At 39.5% G+C, this 21,315-nt stretch overlaps 3 protein-coding genes across 3 annotated transcripts; 2 read left to right on the top strand and 1 right to left on the bottom strand.

The window, feature by feature from the left end:
* The first annotated feature begins 920 nt into the window (after positions 1-920).
* LOC117393095 (sphingosine-1-phosphate phosphatase 1-like) lies at positions 921-5,729 on the top strand. Its single transcript, XM_033991273.2, has 3 exons — positions 921-1,934; positions 3,921-4,010; positions 4,594-5,729. Exons 1-3 carry the CDS (start codon positions 1,278-1,280, stop codon positions 5,143-5,145), a joined length of 1,299 nt encoding a protein of 432 aa, XP_033847164.1. The 5' UTR covers positions 921-1,277; the 3' UTR covers positions 5,146-5,729.
* A 135-nt stretch (positions 5,730-5,864) lies between these two features.
* abcd4 (ATP-binding cassette, sub-family D (ALD), member 4) lies at positions 5,865-13,038 on the top strand. The gene is made up of 19 exons (XM_033990590.2): positions 5,865-6,035; positions 6,324-6,442; positions 6,721-6,848; positions 6,985-7,124; positions 7,938-8,054; positions 8,160-8,285; positions 8,494-8,544; positions 8,692-8,786; positions 9,335-9,456; positions 9,943-10,034; positions 10,134-10,223; positions 10,746-10,951; positions 11,040-11,131; positions 11,263-11,299; positions 11,602-11,651; positions 11,722-11,774; positions 11,852-11,928; positions 12,237-12,352; positions 12,446-13,038. Exons 1-19 carry the CDS (start codon positions 6,004-6,006, stop codon positions 12,530-12,532), a joined length of 1,830 nt encoding a protein of 609 aa, XP_033846481.1. The 5' UTR covers positions 5,865-6,003; the 3' UTR covers positions 12,533-13,038.
* acss1 (acyl-CoA synthetase short chain family member 1) lies at positions 12,832-20,988 on the bottom strand. The gene is made up of 14 exons (XM_033991270.2): positions 20,533-20,988; positions 19,913-20,009; positions 19,151-19,350; positions 18,478-18,653; positions 17,899-18,051; positions 17,678-17,825; positions 17,213-17,350; positions 16,778-16,870; positions 14,648-14,760; positions 13,931-14,057; positions 13,730-13,857; positions 13,516-13,579; positions 13,282-13,403; positions 12,832-13,217 (listed from the first exon to the last, which is right to left on the bottom strand). Exons 1-14 carry the CDS (start codon positions 20,837-20,839, stop codon positions 13,050-13,052), a joined length of 2,034 nt encoding a protein of 677 aa, XP_033847161.1. The 5' UTR covers positions 20,840-20,988; the 3' UTR covers positions 12,832-13,049.
* Between the last annotated feature and the right edge of the window lie 327 nt (positions 20,989-21,315).

The following is a 21,315-nucleotide window of genomic DNA, read 5'->3' on the forward strand; positions in this document are numbered from 1 at the left end:
ATACTGGGAGCATCCGGGAAGCGTTTAACAAAATAAAACATGGGACCTGTTCAATTAATGCAGCAGTTCAGTACACTCCAATTAAAAGAGTATAATAATGACCTCAGACACGTGACATAACAGGTCTAAATAATGGCGGGACATTTATTTATTTGTTGATTTATTTAGTAGCTTTTTTGCTTATTTGGTTGTTGGCTTGTTTGTTTGGTCAGTTGTTTGTCTGGTTGGTTGGTTGGTTGGTTGGTTGTTGTTTGTTTGGTTGTTTGTTTGCTTTGAATATCTGGGGTACAGTAGTGTTGTAGACAGAGGGGTCATGGTGGACAAGGGCCAGATTCTCACCTTTAAATTACAGATGCACTTGTTCACTTCATGTACAGTGGCTGTGGTGCCTCTGCAGTGAGATCATTATTGGGACTCGACTCCAGGGAAAATAAAACCTACAACTCTTGGCAATTGCTTTAAGGACACTATCGTTACAGTGCAGTAGTAGGCGATATGGATTTGGATACACAATAGGTTACTTTACTTTGAAATGGTAATATTTACATTTCCTCCATTGTGTTAGACAGCTTTATGGACTTAGGTCATTTAATATGATCATGATCCTGAATGTTTAAGGTTTCACATGTTCTGATTATTCATCTAAGGCAGTATTAGCCTGTTAAACACCCTGATCAATGGAGGGCAGCGTGCCCTGTAAACACTTCTGCATGGGATAGGGGAAATCGATTAGAACAGGTCCCGGTCTTCTGGCCCCATGAGTCCCTAGTGTGGGCCCGTGTGGTTTATTTAATTATTGCAGATTGAGCTTGTAAAATTGTATTTTTTTATTTTTATTTTTTTTATTTAATTGTTTATTACAAACTTGTTTGGGACATTTCCAGCAGAGGGCGGCACTAAAACATTCGTGTGAGATTTGTGACATAAGAAGAAGGCTGTGAGCGGAGGGAGGGAGGCGCAAAGAGGAAGAGCGGAATAACGGCGGCCTGACGCAGTTTGTCAGTGCCGCGTGTGCCGTATGGATCAGATCGGTATATAAAGTAATGGTTAACTATCCGGACTCTGTCCTCATGTCTTCAGCCTAAGGTGGCTGTGAGGCTACTGCACAGGCCGATAAGAGGCGGGCCAAACCCTGCGCGCAGTAGGTGAAGGGAGATCTGTTTATTTTATCAGTGAATGGACTGGAATGCAGCGGCGCACACGGGGCGACACTTCTGCTGAGTATCTGAACATGATCTGAATATTTACATCGGGACTGTGTTTGTTCTTCTGGCGTCATGGCTAACGACATTGGAGCGAGCTTTGTGCGGATGTGTAACTCCCTCCAGGACCCCAGGCTGGTGGCGAGATTTCAGAGACTATGCGGCGTTAAAGGGACATTTCCAGAGAAAGCCCCCACAGAACAGAGCGCACCGGAGCTGGACCACAGAGGCCCGAGGAGGAGGGTCCCGGGCTCCGGGGTCGGTAACGGGGCCGCAGCGGGAGATGCGCCCAACGGGATGCAGGGTGAGCGCACCGCAGGGCCCGAGGGAGCAGAGGAGGCCAGTGAGGACACCGCCAGAGCGAAGCCCCTGCGGAGGAATTCACTGACTGGGGACGTGGGACAGGAGTTTCTCATCCACAACAAGTTTCTGTTCTATCTGTTCACGTTTGGGACAGAGCTCGGTAATGAGATGTTCTTCATCGTCTTCTTCCCTTTCGTCTTGTGGAACGTGGACCCCCTGGTCAGCCGCAGGCTCATCGTGGTGTGGGCCTGGAACCTGTTTGTGGGACAGTCCACTAAAGACATGGTGCGCTGGTCCAGGCCCGCCTCTCCTCCTGTGGTGAAAGTGGAGGTCTTCTACAACTCCGAGTACAGCATGCCCTCCACGCACGCCATGACGGGCACAGCCATCCCCTTCTGCCTGTTCATGCTCACCTATGGGCGGTGGGAGGTGAGAGTCCTGCTCCATGCCTCATTACACCCTATGCACCATGTGTACAGTGTTTGGACTGTAAATGTACACACAGTGAGGGGAAGAATACTTTGAAAACGTATTTAGTTACAGAATACTGAATACCCAAATTAAAATATATTTTTTGTAAAATATTCCATTACATGGGCCAATTAGAGTACTATTTTGAACACTTCTAATACATTTACACCAAGCTGCATTATATTATAGTGTAAAAAACATTGCATATAATTACAAACAGCTTTATTTTGATGCACTGCAAGATCTGTGTTTCTTTTTTCTCACTAAAGAAGTGCAGTTCAAAACTAACATTGCATGATGAAGTACCACCATGTCCTTTTAATTTAGGAAAGAAACTATATTCCGAGTACAACCAAATAATAAAATAAGTACACAGCAACACAGTTACTCAAAACTAGTATTCAGAATACGTTTTTCAGTTACTTCCCAACACTGTGTACACATGTTCACTTTACTATACTAGAGTAATCTGAACAGAAGGGTGAAACGAAAGCAAAGTCCTTTTAAATGTGTCCTCTTTAAATTAGACATTGCTTTAGTTCATAATTAATATAAAGGTTAAATGCTTTAAAATTGTTCGACAAAATGTGAGCATCAGTAAGGTCAAATGAGGTGATTTCACTGAGCCGACCTTGCATCCTGGGGTCACATTTTTATCTTAAACCAAATTGGGCATACTTTATGGCTACAATGGTAGGTAGGTAAAACTACAATAACAATTGTTATGATCTCAGTGGACATCTAATGCAAAATAACCTTAGGCCCACACACTGACAGACATTGAAACATCGTCTTTGAATTTGCAGCTAGTCATGCCACAATAACAAATGGCCGCAGTATCAGTTCCCCTTCAAGACTCATGACAATTATAAAATGTGGAACTTTCTGTAGGTCACTCCGTTGTCTTGGTTCCCCATTAAGCTTTGAAATAACCCACTGACCTCTGCAGCAGCTCAGAGCCTGTTTATGCAGACCCTGTATCTCTCAAAGTGACAATCATTCTCTGTTGAAGTTGAAGGTTTAGATCTGAGCCACGTGTGACAACACGAGACCTGTTGCATCATTATTTCACAGAATGACTGATTTAGATCAGAGAAGAAAATGTGTGCTTATTGGCTTTTAAATTCAAGAGGTAACATTATTAGAGCTATGCATAAAGCAGGTAAAGTGTAGTTCCTGGAAACTGTGATTTGCAAATTGAATGAATAATAATTGTGCAAAAGATAGAGCATGTAGCATTAATAGCTCACAGTGTTGCAAAGTGATTCTTCATGACTTTTACATACTTGAGCACACAGTGCATCTCAGTACTCCGTAAAGTAAGTTAAATAATGATATAATAATATCCCCCAATTCAAGGTTAAGGCAGCTATGAACTATTATAACAATGGAGGGCCAGTATTTTCAGACAAAGAGAGGAAGGAAAGGCAGAGTCTGATGCAGTTTTGTTTTTACACTTTCCAAGAAGGCTAAACGAACCAGATACACTGGTCTGTGTGGATGCTCTGTGTAAACCTGTATTCACGAGTGAAAACACTGAGCTCATGACCAGAGATTAGATACAAGCCATAAATTGTGGTGCAATCACTTCAATATCTTTTAACTGTAACTGATCCGTATGAGGGTTATTTATTTTGGCAGCCAACAATGCTTAATACATTCTGCAATATGTAGTTCAATTGTTATAGTCCAATATAACAACAACTGTCACCTCACAGGGCTACATAAAGTCAATTGACAAACAGAAAGCAAAGAAAATTCAACAGTTAACCAGTCACTAAAAGATAAGCTGCGTTTCTCTATTAAAGCATAGTGGAGTCTCATTACACATTATGTCCTTTTTGTTGAAATCTGAGTATAAAGCTATGTTTTCCCTGGCTCTGTGGAATGGAACAACAATAAAGAACATTTGAAGCAGATTGAATAAACATGTTTTCTCCACAGTACCCGTTTCTGTTTGGGCTCAGCGTGGCTCTCAGCTGGAGCGTCCTGGTCTGTGTGAGCCGAGTCTATATGGGAATGCACTCTGTCCTGGTAAGTCCGCTTTCTACATTTTTGAACTATGCAGTTATTTTGGAGAGGAAATAGAAAGTTTCATATTACACCATGGGCTGGTGAAAATCTCCTCGTCAACACTATTTAATTCCTGTTAGATTAACATAAGATAAGATAGTACTTTATTGGTTTCACTGTGGAGATATTTACTTTTCAAGGCAGCTCTTAATTAGTCATGTCAAGATTATTAGGTTAATCGATAATCGCGATGATTCAGTTCACAATGTGTGTAAAAACTAAGATATTTAAAGTGTCTAAAAAGTAAACATAAATATGTTTTTGTCTATTTATATCACATTAACTTTACTTTATCATTCAGAAAGATTTTGATTTCATAAAACTAGTCACATATGAGAGGAATAGTAATCTCTTAATACACAGTTAAGTGCATATAAATGTGTGCAATCAAAATCAAGGCAATAACATAGGTCTAAATCAAATCTAAATTTGAGCCAAAATTCTTAAAAATACTACACATATATTTACACAATTTTAGATTTATTACTACAAAAGTTCTGTTAGCAGAAGTGTAATAATATAAAATGATGTGTCTGTATTTCAGGAGGTGATCACTGGCTTCTTGTACACTCTCCTGATTCTTGCCATGCTTCAACCCTTTTTGGAGAGAATCGACACGTTCTATATGATGGGCAACTATGCTCCTCTGGTTATTTTGGTGTCCCATGTGGGGTTTGGACTGGTCGCCTTCTCCTTGGACTCCTGGAGCACATCCCGGGGGGATACTGCACAGGGTTTGGGCACTGCCGCTGGGGTTGCTCTTGCCACTTATGTGAACTATCAGCTTGGTTTAGTAGAAGATTACCCACTATCCTCTCTCCCTCTCACTTTACCTCCCCTCAGCGCTGCCCTGGTGGTCCGCTCCATGCTGCGCTTCCTGGTTGGCGTGGCCGTGCTCCTCGTCACCAGGATGGGGATGAAGGCAGTTACCATTCCCTTCCTCTGCCAGGTGTACAAATTGCCCTTGGACGACGTACGTGGAGCACGGCAGCTTATGAGGGTTGAGCTGCCCTATCGTTACATAGTGTACAGTGTGGTGGGCTTCAGCTGTGTGACGGTGGTCCCTCTGCTTTTCAGCCTTCTTTATCTGGCCTGAACCAGTGACATCCTGCTGACCATTTAACAGACAGAACAGAGCCAGTATGAATTAACTATAGAAGACTCCAGTTTTACTTTTTAGCATCTATCTGTATGTCCTCAATATATTGAAGAGTTAAGCATTAATTTACAGACACAAATATATGGCTGTACTGAACATCCACTAAGAATACTTTTATGAAATAGATTGGGAAGGTGATGCTACCATATAAAAAGATGAGACCCCTCTATCATTGCTATTTGATTCAGCATTGCTGTAGGTTTACAAGACAAGGTTTCTTTGCCTTAAAAGATCAAAGAGTATTAAAATTATTTGAAAATGATTTGTTATTACATAATTATTGCTGTATTCAAACCACTGACTGAGTATTTATCTATATGTTGTATTTGTAATTTCTTATTGTTATGTTCTAATAATGTTTTTTAATGATATCGTTGAAGTATTTGTTCTTGCGTATTGGATATTTATGTCTCTAAATAAGAGGTAAAATTGTTGTAATTAAATTGAATAACTTGTTAAAAGGACTTTGTCCTTTGCACAAACTTGTAAACAATAAAAAGTAAATTATTCAGTGACAACGTAATTTTGTTCTTTTTTTGTGTGTGGCAAAAACAAAAAAAACGTGTCAATATCTGAGCGGCTTTTATTTTGAAAGGTCCTTTCAACCATAGCGGATATCCGGCATTTTTTTCCACTTTTACCAAAACACAAGACAGCGCAGAGCTTTAGTTGGAGAGAGTAGTTTGGCTGTGAAAGCTGGCAATTTTATGTACATCTTCTTTTTGTAAGAAACTTATTTTATGTTGAACAATTTCATGTTCGCTATTTTATCGTGTCGCTAGTTTCATAGAGCAAATGCCTGGCATAGGGAAATCAGGCTCTAAGAGGTAAGAAGACTGTTCATAATTTGCCATATTTCCTGATCTGTATGACACGTGTTTATACGTGTGAAACTGATCAGGAAATATGTGATACTAACATTTGTTTGAGAATATTTTAGAAGTTTGAGAAGGTCGCAAGTGGCAAGCTACCCTTTTTTAACCTCCCTATTACATTATGCAACAAGTTCTGCCGTTTTGTTTCAGTTGTAATGCAAGACCAACCTAATGCAATTCGCCTGTAGTGCAGTGCAATAGTGCTTCATGGTTTAGGAATACTTCTTCTTATGTGTCCAGGCCCAAACTGGACTGGAGGTTTGTGCAGAGGTTCTGCAGCATCCAGGGGGTGCTGTTCCCCTCATGGACCAGCCAAAGTGTGCTCATGTTTGGGACACTGCTCGGAGTCACTCTGACAGGTAACTGATTCAAATTTAAGGGTTCAGTGTGATGTTTGTGTATATGTGGTGCTCTAATCAAACCTACTAAGTTTGTATAGAAATAGAAACAAATAATGAGGACATATTTGTGCGACATTTAGCAAGAAAAGCAGCTCACTGTGTTGCTATTTTGCTTTAATTCAGTATTTTTCTATATCTACAACTTGTACTTTTTTCTCTTGACCTTTAGCTTCAAATTCTCTGTCATTTTACAAGTATCCTGGCATTGCTGTGACAGTATCTTTTGTTCCTTTCAGAGCAGCTGATCATTTACCAGGTGGGAATTCTCCCAAGCCACTTCTACAATGTGTTGGGAGATAAAGACTACTCAGGCTTCAAGAGTTTGGTTGGGAAAGCCATGGTTCTTATTTTACTTAACTCAACGGTAAGTCATAATTCACTCCCACATTTGTATTTATTACCCAAAATAAGGCTGTAAAGGTTAACTTGACTTCAGTCCATTTTATTACCCGATCTACTTAGTAACCAAATACATTGCTTCACATTTGTCTTTGTTGCAGTTAAAAAGTATAGACCAGTACATCTGCGGCCTGATGTATCTGAGCTGGAGGAAGACGCTAACAGAAAATCTTCACTCATCCTATTTTCAAGGACGGGTTTATTACACCCTCAATGTTCTCCGAGAAGACATTGACAACCCGTAAGTGCATTAGATTCATAACCAATTCAGATTTGTAACAAATTCAAATTCATAACAAATTCTCTCCATGTATAGCCAATAATTAACAAATCTATAACTAGTCTCTGATTTTTGTGTTGGTTCAATGTTAATCAGTGTAGAAATGCATAACAATTAGACAATAAAGGATTCCTCTCTTTTAAAAAATTAGATCTCGTTCCAACTGCTCATCTTAAGAAACCGTTGAAAAGAGCCGACTCACAAACGTCACATCACTAGAATAAAATGGCAAGGCAAGTTTATTTGTATAGCATAGTTTGTGCACAAAGTAATATAAAGTGCTGTACAGAATAAGAACCACATTACAATCATAATACAACTAATTAAAGCATAATAATCATAATTAATCATCATAAAATTAACATTAAAAGAGAAGAGTGCAGAATAAAAACCTTTTAGTCATATGCACAGCTAAACACAACCATTTTGAGCCTGGATTTAAACATTGTCAGAGTAGAGGCCTGTCTCACATCTTCAAGAAAACTGTTCCAGGTTTTAGCTGCATAAAACTGAAATGCTGATTCCCGATGTTTAGTCCTGACTCCGGGCACCAGCAGGAGGCTAATTTACAGAGTAGGCTTTAATAATGTAAAGCTTACTCTGTAGTTTTCTATCCCACCCAACTTTGTTAATAAAGGACATCTACTGTTTCTGCCTAGAGCTGAACAAATTAACTGCAGGATCTGTTATTAGTGATAGCTACAGAGCATGTTATCCTTCACCTACTGTATTTAGTATGATATTATTATTATATAAGGGTTTTTTTTTCCTCAGAGATCAGCGCATCAGTCAGGATGCAGAGAGGCTGTGTAAGCAGATGAGTACAATGGTCAGTCGTCTCATAGTCTCACCATTTACTCTGGGTTACTACACCTATCACTGCTTTTACAGGTGGGCAAGCAGGTGTAGCCTCTTATATTATTATAAATTGAAATGATAATATCTTAGTCTTCCTTTGAGCCCTGGTGTGCTGACAAAGGTTTTTCTCTCTTGCAGCACAGGTTGGATTGGTCCTGTGAGTATTTTTGGTTACTTTGTGATTGGAACGTTTGCCAATAAGATTCTCATGGGACCAATTGTGTCTACGCTTTTTGAGCAAGAAAAACTGGAGGGTGACTTCAGGTAAGTGTGAGTTGTAGAAAAATCCATTGCATTTTTAAAAGTTTCTCAACCAAGGCCATTTATTTTGACGTGGTATCTTCTCCCAGTCATAAATACATGAAGGAAGTAAAACAGGATATCAATATGTGTCATACCATTATGTTGACAAAAGGGCAATCTTGGACAATGTTACTGGAAATTGCTGCAAATATTCTTTTCATTTTTGCAGATTTAAGCACATGCAGATCCGTGTGAATGCAGAGTCAGCAGCTTTTTACAGGTCTGCACAAACAATCACACTGTCATCAATTTTATCTGCAGTGACCCAAACCTGTGTCATTCATTTTACTGATGAAACACACATTTGAAATGTTTTAAAATCTTATCTCTTGTTACATGGCAGATTAAATCTTTGTGTTTGTCTCAGAGCTGGTAAAGTGGAGCACATGAGGACAGATCGAAGGTTGCAGACTCTGCTACAAACTCAGAAAAGTCTGATCAACAAAGAGCTCTGGCTTTACAGTAAGAACCATCACTTTTATGGGGCCACAAATTTAAATGAGTTGTTGTTATTTGCAGTTTTCATGAATTCATTTCTCATAGTTATTTAGGTTGAACAATTTCTAACCACATTTTTCTGACACTTATTGTGATTTTGATTAGGTTTATGGTTTATATTTTAAAATAAATTTTACTGTAGTAATTAGTGCATTTTAATTTTGGTACATTTTAAACATGTCCAAGAGCATGAACATAGCAATATAATCTGCAAAGCTAATTTAAAAGTCACATGCATTTCAGGATGTGTTTTGTAAAGGCCTAAAAATGTGGGTTAGCAGGTTTTGTACTGTACATTATGAGACCCCATGAATCAATGGTAGCCTCCATTCAAATAGTGATTACATTTATATAGTGTTTAATCTCACAGCCTTAACAGATGTAGTTACACATTACTATCTCCAGTTATCCGGGTCTGACACCAACACAATCATCTGAACACTGGTTTGTGATGTGACTGGACGATCTTAGTTCATCATTGATTAACAGTATTAAACTCTGTCCTGTCATAGTTGGAGTAAACACCTTTGACTACCTGGGTGGATTCCTCAGCTACATTATAATCGCTATTCCCATCTTCACTGGAGTTTACGACGGCCTCACTCCTGGAGAACTTAGCGCTCTCATTAGTAAGGTCGGTTGTGTTTTTATGATGCTTCTTTCCAGTTATGGAAAATCATCCAAAATATATATTTTAAAAATTGCTGAATTTCACATTGTTGTTGTTGTCATGTTTTTGTTCTGCTCCAAAATTGTTTGATAATGACATCTTAATTCTGTCAGTTTTATCATTTAACATAATAAATACCATATAATTATAATGTATAGTTCAGTAGCATCAGAAGTCCATGAATAAAAACATCACCTACTGTTGTCCAGTAGGTGGTAGCAAAGCTTTTGAGAAGGCATACGTTCTTTCACAAGGGGATAAGATATTGTTGTCCTTTAAACTTCTCATAAAATGTTCTGTGTAGGAAATGACCATTTTCTTTCATTTAGTAATAAATGTGATTGATATACTCTTTTTGATTCCTTATATAGTTCCCTTCTCTATATGTATTAAGTTTTCTGCTTTATAGTTTTAATATCTTCTCTGCTTCCTCTTCTTGTTTATATTCAGAACGCCTTCGTGTGCATCTACTTGATAAATGGCTTCACGCAGCTAATAGACCTGTCAACCACTCTGTCCGATGTGGCAGGATACACCCACAGGTATCACCCTGCATACCCAAATCCCCCTCCATGGAGACGGATGATCGCCACAGCGTGTTTCTATGGCATCTCATTTTCTGACTGAATCTGTGTGTTCAGGATTGGGGAGCTCAGAGAAGTAATGGACGACATCCTCCGTAAACAGTGCGACTACGACCCCGCGTCAGGAGAGAGCTATGACTTTGACAGGTTTGTATCACATGCTAATGTATTCTGAGCAGAGACTGTGGGGATTACCTGGACAAGAATAGCAGAATCATGGTAATAATGTGAGGAGTTAAAACAGACTATGTTGATATTAGTGTGCTGAAGAAAAGTCACAGTACATTCTTTTATTTTAGATATTATGTAAAAAATATTCTAAATAACCACTTAAACACTAAAAGGCAAACAACATGAGCATTTTAGGGTGTGTGTTCTAACATATGCAGTATATTTAAGCATCACAATATAATATTTTGTACTTGTCATGTGGTTTTCATGAAGCCACTTAAAAGGCTTGCCCCTCCATAGATATGGCCTGCAACTTAGTGTCTTAGTGGCATCACTTCCTTGTCTCTGTAGTGATAAATGTTTTTGCCATACTGTGAACCATTTCAGGCAAAACAATAATATCTCCATGGCGATGTAGAGAACTGAAATCCTCTGTCAGTTGTAATGAAATATCTTCAGTAGTGAGTAATAGTTGTGTTTTTATGTCTCTTTCCATAGTGATTTCAATGTCCACGCGGGCCCAGTGGACACAGCCTTCATACTGGACCATCTCTCTTACAAGTCCCCATACTCGGAAAACCTGCTGGTGGAAGATCTGAGTCTGAAAATCAGTCAAGGCACACATCTGCTCGTGGTGGGCAACACAGGAACAGGAAAAACATCACTACTCAGGGTCCTCAACCGGCTCTGGGAGGCAGATAGTGGTGAGCCATTCATACTCTGCTTTTTCACTTAACTTTGATAGCTTTAAAACATTCTTATTAAATGTCATAATGTTTAATGTATATTTAGGCTTTGTCCAGATGACAACATGTTTTGGCCCCAGAGGAACACTTTTTCTCCCTCAAAAACCATACCTGACCGATGGTACACTACGGGAACAGGTATTTAGTATTTGCAATAAAAAATGCTTTCTGTTGGTAATAAATATTTGTATAGAGAATTAAAATCATGTTTACATGTAAAATACAAACATGAAAGATATGGTATATAGTCATTTCACTTCTACCTCTAGGTGATCTACCCACTGAAGGATATCTACCCTGCATCAGGTATCAGATACATTGTGAAATGAAACATTTGCAATAAAAGGTAACTTGCTTCCTGGGAACCCCGTCGAGAGCCATGGCCTGGCCTCGGATTTAGAGGGCGCTCCCTTAAAGATAGGGTGAGGGGCTCAGTCACACAGGAGGAGCTCGGAGTAGAGCTGCTCCTCCAAGTTGAAGGGAGTCAGCTGAGGTGACTTGGGCATCTGTTCTGGATGCCCCCTGGACGCCTTCCTAGGCAGCAAGAAAATGGATGGATGGGTAACTTACTTTTATGTCTGTCTGGTTAAAAACCTTTTTCCCCTCAGGGTCAGTGGATGATGACAGAATAATCAAATTCCTAGAATTGACTGGAGTGGTACGTAAAGACAAATGTAAAGTTTGTTATTGACCTTATTATAGTCTAAATATTTTTAACTGTGCTCTAGTCTAGTCTCCTGAAGAGAACAGGTGGACTGGATGAGAATGTCGATTGGAACTGGTACAAGCAATGGTTCATAACAAGATCATTTGAGCCAATTTTGAACTTCAACTTTAAACCAGTACTTTTCTCTGTAGGTATGATGTACTGTCTCCTGGTGAAATGCAGCGTCTCAGCTTTGCACGGCTGTTCTACTTACAACCAAAATATGCAAGTATGTTATCTTACAAAACACCCATATTCATGTAATAAATGATAAATATTAAAGGAGCACAATGTAAATTTTCTGCCACCTGCTCGTCCCCAGGGAGATTATTGCTTGCCTGAAATATTTCACAGTACAGTATGGCATTAAACGTCCATTACAAGTGGCATCACCAACTCTTCTCCATGGATATTTATGTTTACTGCTGTACTGTGGAACATTACAGAAAAAGCAATAACATCTCCATGGAGACAAGGTAGCGGACCACCCACCAGAAAAGTTGTATAGTGTGCCCTTAATTCTATATTTCTTTCCAGTATTGGATGAAGCCACTAGTGCATTGACAGAGGAGGCAGAGGCTCAGTTGTATCGCATGTGTAAACAGCTCGGGATGACACTGGTCAGTCTGGGACATCGTAGCAGCTTGGAAAAGGTACATTTCACATCCACAAGACCATCTGACTAATAGTAAAGGCTTATCTTACTGGGGTCATTTATGGATTTTTTGTTGTCGTTTTTTTTTAAGTATCATGATGTTCAACTGAAGCTGTGTGGAGGTGGTCTCTGGGAGTTAACTAATCTGAGAAGAGGCACCCTTTCAGAGGCACTATGATAATCACACAATGCACTGTGAAAGATGCTTCTGTGTGAAGGATGGGACAGAAACAAACATGTACTGTATTAGTCAGTTTACTTTTATATATATTTTTATGTCACAACCCTACATACATTAGGCCTAGTATTGCTGGATTTTAGATGACGTGACAAAAAACTATAGGCCCGCAATAAAAAGGAAACGTGCCTCAGGTATAATTATAACAGTTTTTGAGCAGATTCACCATTCAACATTTGAGGCATCTGGCAGTGGGACTTCAGCTGTCTGAAAGAGGATGAGAAAAGCACACTGAAATCTTAATTTAGACCATGTCAGGCCTTTATGGTAGTGTTTACATTTATTACAAACATATCTAACACTTAGAAAATGATTTGCTAACTGTACAAAAAGTATAATATATTTAAGTTAATCGAATGTTTGTACATGACATACAATATTGTCTGGAATTTCATTTGCACTGTTTCATCACTCATAGGAAATTATTAAAACATTTGTATTTTTAAGACACTTGTGGTTATGATTTATTGCACAGAGCTTGGTGGCCTTGGATGATTTCCTGAACTGCTGTGGGGTCATCCAATGTGCTCAGGTCTCCAAGCCCATTCAAGTCCTTCTCCACCACTTTACGCAGCACCCGACGCATTATCTTACCCGAGCGCGTTTTGGGCAAGCGCTGAGCAACCTAAAACAAAAGCCAGATTAGTTACATAACTATAACTTTGAAAACCTTGAATTTAAAGGCTTACCTGAATGTAGTCTGGACAGGCATATTTGGCTATAGACTTTGATACGCTCTCTTTGAGCTGTTGGCGTAATTCGGCCTCTGTAATGTCTGCTCCCTTTTTTAGAACCACAAACGCATATACACCTGAAAGGAACGAGAAACCGCTCCAGGAGAAATAAGGTCTTTCATAATGATAGTTAAACATTTACAGTTGGTATGTGAATAAAACCACAAAGACATCCGGGCTTTTTCTCACCTTCCCCTTTTATGTCATGTGCGTAACCGATGACTGCTGACTCAGCTACAGCGGGGCAGTGATTCTACAAATACAGGCCATAAGTGTAACTCATTATTCACTGAACACTAAAAACAAGAATACCTAATGCAACAAAATCTGAAGGAATTACACAGATGCAGTTGGATACAAATTGGATTAACATAACTGGAAAATTATTAGGATGAAATCTTACCACAACATCCTCTATTTCTGCTGTCCCAATTCTGTGCCCGCTGACGTTTATAACATCATCTAATCGACCAGTGATCTGATAATAACCCTGCTCAGTTCGATTGGCCCCATCTCCCGTAAAGAAGTAGCCTGGAAAACATCAAACATAAACTAATTAGATGACCTGTAAAAATGTTTAACCTAGTGTAAGGCAAGTCTTTACCGGGGAAGGGCTGGCAATACGTCTCTATGAACCGCTGGTGGTTGTTGTGAATAGTTCGGGCCATACCCGGCCACGGCTGGGCCAGACACAAAGCTCCAGACGCAGTTTTAGACATCAACTCCTTTCCCTGAACAGACATGGTACAATACTAAAAGTTGAATGAAACAGTGAAGTCTTTGACAAAATTCAAATCGATGGAATTGGCTGAGTGACTTTTATACAAGGACTGGTATTGTTGTAAAAGTTGAGTTTGAGCCAAAAAAGATCTGTGCCCTCTCCAACTGTCTCTACAGTCTGCGTGTTTTAGGAGCTCAGCTGAGACAATGTCCCAGTTACAGATGCATCAACACTAATATTGCAATCGGAGTCTCATCCAGCAAGACATGCAAAATCTGATATCAGTTCAAGCTAATAAAATTTAGGCCAGGATTGCAAACTACAGTTGAAAGTGAACATCTCTTTCTGTTTGCACTGCTGCAGGGCTAATAATAAAATGTATTAATCCTAGTATACTGGGATCAGATCACATGCTCACTTTGTTTTAAGGAAAGCCCTGGTATCAGTTGGTATTGTGTTTGTGGCGAGTTTGGCAGGACAAGGGGGCGGCTGGTATCAAAAGTGTCACAGCTGGTGCGACTCTTCTAATCCTAATCTGACCCCTGTTCCCATACAGTTTAGTCTGTCTCACATGTGAAAATATGAGAGTGTGGACTCTACCTCATTGTCTATAAGCACTGGCTTGATGCCAAAGAAGGGTCTCATGGCCATTCCTGGGACAATCTCAGCGTCTGGGTCTGATGGCCGTGGGGCAATGCAGATGCCACCTGTCTCTGAGGCAAAACAAGAGCAAGCAAAAGGAGAAAACATGAATCGATAAGAATGAGGCTCCGCAGGGTGGTCTAGGGCAGGATTCTCAAACTGATACGCAAGCTCCTTATGGTGGTTCATGATCCCCTCTACATTTTTAATATTGGTTCTCCTTTTTTTTGTCTCTTAGTTAGAACCTCTGTAGCAATGAAGTAGCCCAGGTTTAGCCGTATCTTAAGCCAAATCTTCTATTTTAAGGTTATTTATAACTTTTGGTGCCTGATTTTACTGTCCATTCACACAATAATGATCCAAGACATTAGCGGCATAATTTAGCATTTGAAAAGTATGATTGGATTATAGCTATCTGAAATACCTATAAACCTTATGGTATATTCATTTTGTTAATATCGTCCAGCCCTAATTGGAACACAAGGCAAATTGCTTGTCTGTTGTGTGATCAGTTACTGACTGACTCTGACAATTTGTTAAATGTTTCTCTTCCTGTATATTAACAGGTGTCCATAAATGTATGAAATATATGAATCCATAAAATAAGATACACTGTGTTTGTAATACGTCTGAAACAGCAATGCCCTTAGCAATGTCCTTACTAAACCAGTTTTGTTTAATCAAGTTGTAACACATTGCAAAAGCTATCTTCAGAGATAACGCCACGGAAACAGCAAACCCACTCCTCGTGCTCAAAGAGTTAACTGTGCATTTTATATGACATAAAAATGAAAACTGAAATGTAAAATCTGATTAGCATAAATCTCTTTCACTGTACAGATGTAGCTTTAGGAATTACTGCCATATTAAGTAAATTAAATGTTATTAGGTCTGTCCAGGCTGTGGGAGTGATTAATCTAATGGTGTTGAACTCAGCAGAGGCTGGTCTAAAGTAGGGCATAACAGATAGCACCACAATACTATTAGCACCAAGGATCCATTCTCCAACTTTCTCTGCAAAGTTTCTATGTAGAAGTTACTCTTAAATAAAGTGTTAATATAGCTATAATCATTCCTCTAAAACGACACCTATTAATATTTCATATATTTTGTTCCTTTCAGCTTTTCACTATTGTGTAATTCAACAGGGCGCCGTCTGCCAACAGCGGATCAAAATCTAATTCTGTCTCTAAACAGGCTACTTGTTCCCAGATCAACCAAATGGCAATTATGAATAATGCCACTTAGTCGTAATGGGAAATACAGTCCAGGAAACAACATAATCCTTTTCAGTGAAGTATTTGGGTCATGGTGTATCTGTGCGGTTTCCAGGCTCGGATGTTTAATTATTATCAATTAATTATCGACTTATGTGCCATTCGTATGGTAATTATGCAGCTTTGTCCCATTTGGTCACTACTAAATCTCATTTAGATCCACTGTGTTGCGTTCATATAAGATTCAGTAACAGGAATATTATGTCCCTTTAACAAAGATTAGCTTCACCAAAGGTAAACACCACATGCCATTATACGTTTTAAATGGGTGAAATTCAGTTGGACCAAATATGACAGTAAGCACAATAAAGCTGTTATTAGTAGTTTATGTTACAGTATTAATGACATGCAAAATATCTAACCATCTGTATGTAGTATGTGTATATTTTAGTGGTAAATAAACATGCCCAGAAAGTCAAAGTACTTTGAAAAGAAATCGTCCAGTTCTGCTTGTGTTACGCTGGGCTTCTTGAGCTCTGGGAGAAAAACATCTGTGTTCATTTTGGAATCCACTGGGATCTGTGTAGTTTTGTGTATTTTCTATTGTCTATGCGTGCACAGTGCAGGCACTGAAGCAGCCACACTGTTACATAACTTGTGTTTTGTTTCAGTGAAGCACTGGAGTACGGAGCCTCAGAGCTGGACACTTTCAGAGGCTGCTGACGTGGCTGTTTCACCAGTGAAACTTCATATAGGAGTGCCAAGAAAGAAACTGATTATGAATGAAAGCACAAGCTACTTGTAGAGTTTATGCAGATGACAGGTGCATACATTATTTGCTTTCTAGTAATTCCTCATAAAATGCACATACCTGTTTGCCACCATGTATCTACTATGGGGCAGCGACCATCGCCCACCACTTTATGGTACCACTCCCAGGCTTCTGTGTTGATAGGCTCACCCACTAAAGGAAAAGGCCAGAGACGGCACACAGCAGATAAGCACTGAGATGAGATATATTTGAGATACAGAGATTCTGATAGTATTAAAGTCTAGTGTATAGGATAACTGAATAACTGAAGTAGGGTCAAAGTGGCTTTGTACTTGTACTGTTAAAATAGGTGTGTCTTTGGAGCAAAGACGTTCACTGACCCTGAGCTGCTTCATGTGACTGTGTGAGGTGCTAAAAGGGCCCTGGTCAAACAGCTACATAACTGACAGGTATAAATACACTCAGCACATTGTTTCATTTTAGTGTTACTCAATTTTGTACATGTATATGTGATGAACGTTACTGTTAACATACCAGTGCCCAGGGTTTTGAGGGAGGAGCGGTCATATTTGTGAACCCATTGGTCTCCGTACTTGAGTAACAGGCGAATGGCTGTCGGAGCCCCATAAAACTGGTTAATCTGTAGTCGCTCAACCATCTCCCAGTATCTTCCTGATAGTAACAATAGAGTTAGGACAATTACAGTACTATATATATTTTAGCATCTTACAGTGCAATATAAAGACTTCACAATAAAAAAAATGTTTCTCTAAAAGGTGTAAAGGACGATACCAATCCACTGGCATTCATGATAACTGTGTTTACAGAAGCTACTAATTTTAGCTGGAGGCACAGTCAGGTTCAGTGTCAAGTGTAAACAGTTCAAAGAGGCCCCTGCTGAGCTGACGGCAGGAATATGTCCAGACTATTAACCTTGAAATATTATAGTATTTTTCTAATATTACAGAACGCTGCAAACTGTTATATACTCTTTTATACCTGGGTTTGGATAAATAGGAGTGCTTTCAAACACAACAGTAGTTCCTCCATTTGCCAGAGGCCCATAGACACAATAACTATGTCCAGTTATCCAGCCAATGTCAGCGGCACAACCAAACACATCTCCATCGTGGTAATCAAAAACATACTGGAGATGAGAATATATAGTTAGAAAATGTGAATTCATATATTCATGTTATATTTAAATAAAGTGATATAACCTTGTGTGTTAATGCAGCGTAGAGAAGATATCCAGCCTGAGTGTGTACGAGTCCTTTAGGTTTGCCCGTGCTGCCCGAAGTGTAGAGCATAAATAAAACATCTTCAGTGTCCATAACAGCTGGTTCACAAACCACTTCCTCCTGCATCATCTCCTGCAAAGAGAGTACATTAAAGTTTTTTTTTTTTAATAAAGCAATGGTAATAACAGTGTCAATTGGTGCGTTTACATGACTAGTAAAAATCAGATATGATAATCAGATAAAAACTTATTATCAAACTGAGACAAAAACATGTGTCAGTTAATCAGTGTATGTTCAGAATAACTGTTGTATTTGCGACACAAAGTACAATGAATTTTAAACTATATCTCCAACATTTTCTTATTTTTTTTTCCCCATCTCAGAACAAGCACAGTCTGAACAATCAGAAAGAAATCAGATTACTTACATCTGATGTACATGACATTTCAATAATGTGAGAACTCCAGAAATTAAATAATATTCAGATTTCCGGTGTGCGTGTAAATATATGAGGAAAAGTTACCCCCAAATTCTATAATTTATGTATAACTATCTCACCTCTTCCATAGCCACATCCCTGCTCTTCATAGCAACAGGAGTCACTGTTCTCATGGCGACAAACACCTGTTGAACATTTGGACAGGTGTCTACGGCTGCATCCACTGTCTTCTTCAGGTCCGTCATCTTTCCCCCTCGGACGCCCTGGTTCACTGTTATCACTGTACTGGAGTTGGCTAGAAACAAGTTATAAGAGATAAAATATTTATAATAACAGTGATACAGGTATCTTTGTAAGTAAACAACAAATCATGTGAAGTGATTTGCATATTTCTTTGGTGTTTATGCTTCTTGAAATGACCATCACATACATTGGCTTGGACTGGCTGTATTTTATTATCAGTTCATTTTCTTTCTCACAGTTCATCGTTGTTCCGTCTGTATAAAATGTGTCACTATGATTTTATTGTGGTCAGAATAGAAAGAACTATTGTGATGTCCCTATTAGTGAAGCTCCATTGAGTAGGATTTATTAGCATCAAAATCAGATACTAATTGATGCCAAAACTAGATTGCATATTTGAGAAAGTATCAAAATTTTGCCACATGGTAACATAAAGAAAATACTACTCCTTAGTGTTGAATCTGAGTTTGAAATTTTAGTGACAATGCAAAAAATTATTTAAAACTTTGGATGTTGTCATGAATCATTACATATCACTGTCCTTCTCACCGTCTCTGATGCGCTCTGCCAAAGCATCTGAGCTGAAGCCTGCAAACACCACGTTATGAGCGGCGCCGATCCGTGCACACGCCAACATGGAGGCCACGGCCAGGGGGCAGGGGGGCATGTAGATGGTCACACAGTCTCCTTTCTTCACCCCACGACGTCGCAGCAGGTTGCCAAGACGACATGTCATCTCCAACAACTCCCTAAACACATTATACACAGTCAATAATAGTACGCTGTGTCGTCAGAATGTTGAAAAGTCTGGAAAGAAGGTTAAAAGAAGAAGACCATAATATTTTCCTAGTAATTAACTAACATAGATCAAAATGCTAGTGGGATTTTTATAACAAATAAAGAAACATTTTTATTTCTATTTTCTATTTTAACTATTGTGGGGGTCAACATTTCAGTAAACTATTGTCCAGCAAAACCTAAAAGAAAAAAGTGTATCCTCCATCTATGAAAAATAAACAAATAATGTAAAATACAATTGTAAATGTCTTTAAACCAGGCTTTGATACCACTCACATGTAGCTGAGTGGTTATAAAGGATTTATAAAAGGCTATCTGGTACTTTCTGATATTACAGGTTGTAGGTAGGGCAGGAGTTACAGATTTGACAACTTGTCATATATGTCATTGTAAAACTCAAGGTCAAGTTTGTTTTCTCACTTTATAGGTCCTTTTATAACTGCACTATCTCCACTCTGAAACACCCTTTTTAATGAGGTGAGTGAAGAGCCTGAACTATGACCCCGCACTGACCTGTAGGTGACTTTGACCTGTGACCCTGGCTCGTCTCTCTCCCAGATGAGGGCCACTTTGTCAGGACAGGTGAGTACATGTCGGTCCAGGCAGTTTACTGTCCACACAAACCCACACAGACCATAAACAAGAATGTGAACACAATGTGTAAATGTGACTTATGCATGCACACATTAGGGTTTTGTTTCACCAGTTTGTTTGTACAGTAACAGGTCAGAGCAGCTGTTTGCTTCTCCAAACTGCTGCACTAACTCAACTGACAAACTACCAGCTTATTAGACTAGTAGAACTGGGAGACCTACTAAAATACAGTAGTGTCCATTGTATTTCTAGATTTAGAATTTAAACGGGAAGGTGTCCCAAGTTTATTATAGGCTTTAGAGATGGTGACTTCAGTGCTGGTGGCTCATGTGATGTTTTTGCATCACAATAAGTCTCCGTGAAAACAAACTGACAAGCCAGCCACTATCAAAGAAAACAGCCTGAAATAGCAACGTGATTTGAATTAAAATAGGGTGACTCAATGGAACCAAAAGGCAAGGCAAGTAATTTTATCTGTGTGTGTTCTGGAGTTATGTTACTTTGGTTAACACTTTTAACTTTGTTTATTCACTACGTACCGGACACGTTGAGCTTTCCTCCCACAAACCACTTGACTTTGCCTCGTTTCAGGTCGCAGTCCTGCACCTTGGAATATGCGCTGATCCAGGTGAGCCTGTTCTTGGCCATAGCGTCCCAAAAGCTGTCATTGTGCGCCAGGGAAAAGTCGTGGAGCGCGGCGCGGTCCGTGACTCCCTGAAAGCCCGCAGCTTCAGGCACAACAGCCGCTACGTTGCTCCAAGACGACGCATTTGGCGCATATAGACGCCTGTGCTTTAACGCACGAAAACAAGTTAAAAGGCGTCTCGAAGTGCAACGCAGCCACATAATGTCACTAAACCCGGTATCTCACGAAATCCTTATTATATGATCCGCATTCGTGCTTTATCGGCGCTTTATCAGGGCTTTATCTGGTTGGAGGAAGCCTGAAGTAAAGAATAAAACCCCAACCGAAACTAATAAGAGAGGAAGAGCAGTGGGGGTGATGTGTGGGGCGGGTTCGTACTCAAGTGCCAGCCCTTGTTCTGCTCTCTTTACTGGAATCCACGAGAGTCGGGGAACGCGCGCTTTTACGCAACACAGGCGACACACTTTTATTTTCACTATTGCATTATCGGTCTTATTCTCACCTTCTCCGCGCGACCTACGTCCATTTTAAAGTGTATTTTACATACTTTTTGAGCATCGATCATATCTCAAAATTCTGCCTAAGATCAACCCGCCCCCAACCTCCAAAACTTTTCAGACCATGAGAGAAATGCCACGTGGTACAATGAATAGATGCGTCACGGTTAATGCAATTT

Source organism: Periophthalmus magnuspinnatus, chromosome 24, assembly GCF_009829125.3.
Source record: "Periophthalmus magnuspinnatus isolate fPerMag1 chromosome 24, fPerMag1.2.pri, whole genome shotgun sequence".
In the NCBI taxonomy this organism is placed as follows: domain Eukaryota; kingdom Metazoa; phylum Chordata; class Actinopteri; order Gobiiformes; family Gobiidae; genus Periophthalmus; species Periophthalmus magnuspinnatus.

Coding starts and splice junctions, on each gene's coding strand:
- acss1 (XM_033991270.2), bottom strand. CDS start 20,839: ATGTGGCTGCGTTGCACTTCGAGACGCCTTTTAACTTGTTTTCGTGCG. Junction 18,052..18,477: donor GGGATGTGGCTATGGAAGAG/GTGAGATAGTTA, acceptor CTCTCTTTGCAG/GAGATGATGCAGGAGGAAGT. Junction 17,351..17,677: donor TCCTATTTATCCAAACCCAG/GTATAAAAGAGT, acceptor TGTTACTATCAG/GAAGATACTGGGAGATGGTT.
- abcd4 (XM_033990590.2), top strand. CDS start 6,004: ATGCCTGGCATAGGGAAATCAGGCTCTAAGAG. Junction 6,849..6,984: donor TTATTTTACTTAACTCAACG/GTAAGTCATAAT, acceptor TCTTTGTTGCAG/TTAAAAAGTATAGACCAGTA. Junction 11,652..11,721: donor TCCTAGAATTGACTGGAGTG/GTACGTAAAGAC, acceptor ACTGTGCTCTAG/TCTAGTCTCCTGAAGAGAAC.
- LOC117393095 (XM_033991273.2), top strand. CDS start 1,278: ATGGCTAACGACATTGGAGCGAGCTTTGTGCGGATGTGTAACTCCCTC. Junction 1,935..3,920: donor TCACCTATGGGCGGTGGGAG/GTGAGAGTCCTG, acceptor TTTTCTCCACAG/TACCCGTTTCTGTTTGGGCT. Junction 4,011..4,593: donor TGGGAATGCACTCTGTCCTG/GTAAGTCCGCTT, acceptor TCTGTATTTCAG/GAGGTGATCACTGGCTTCTT.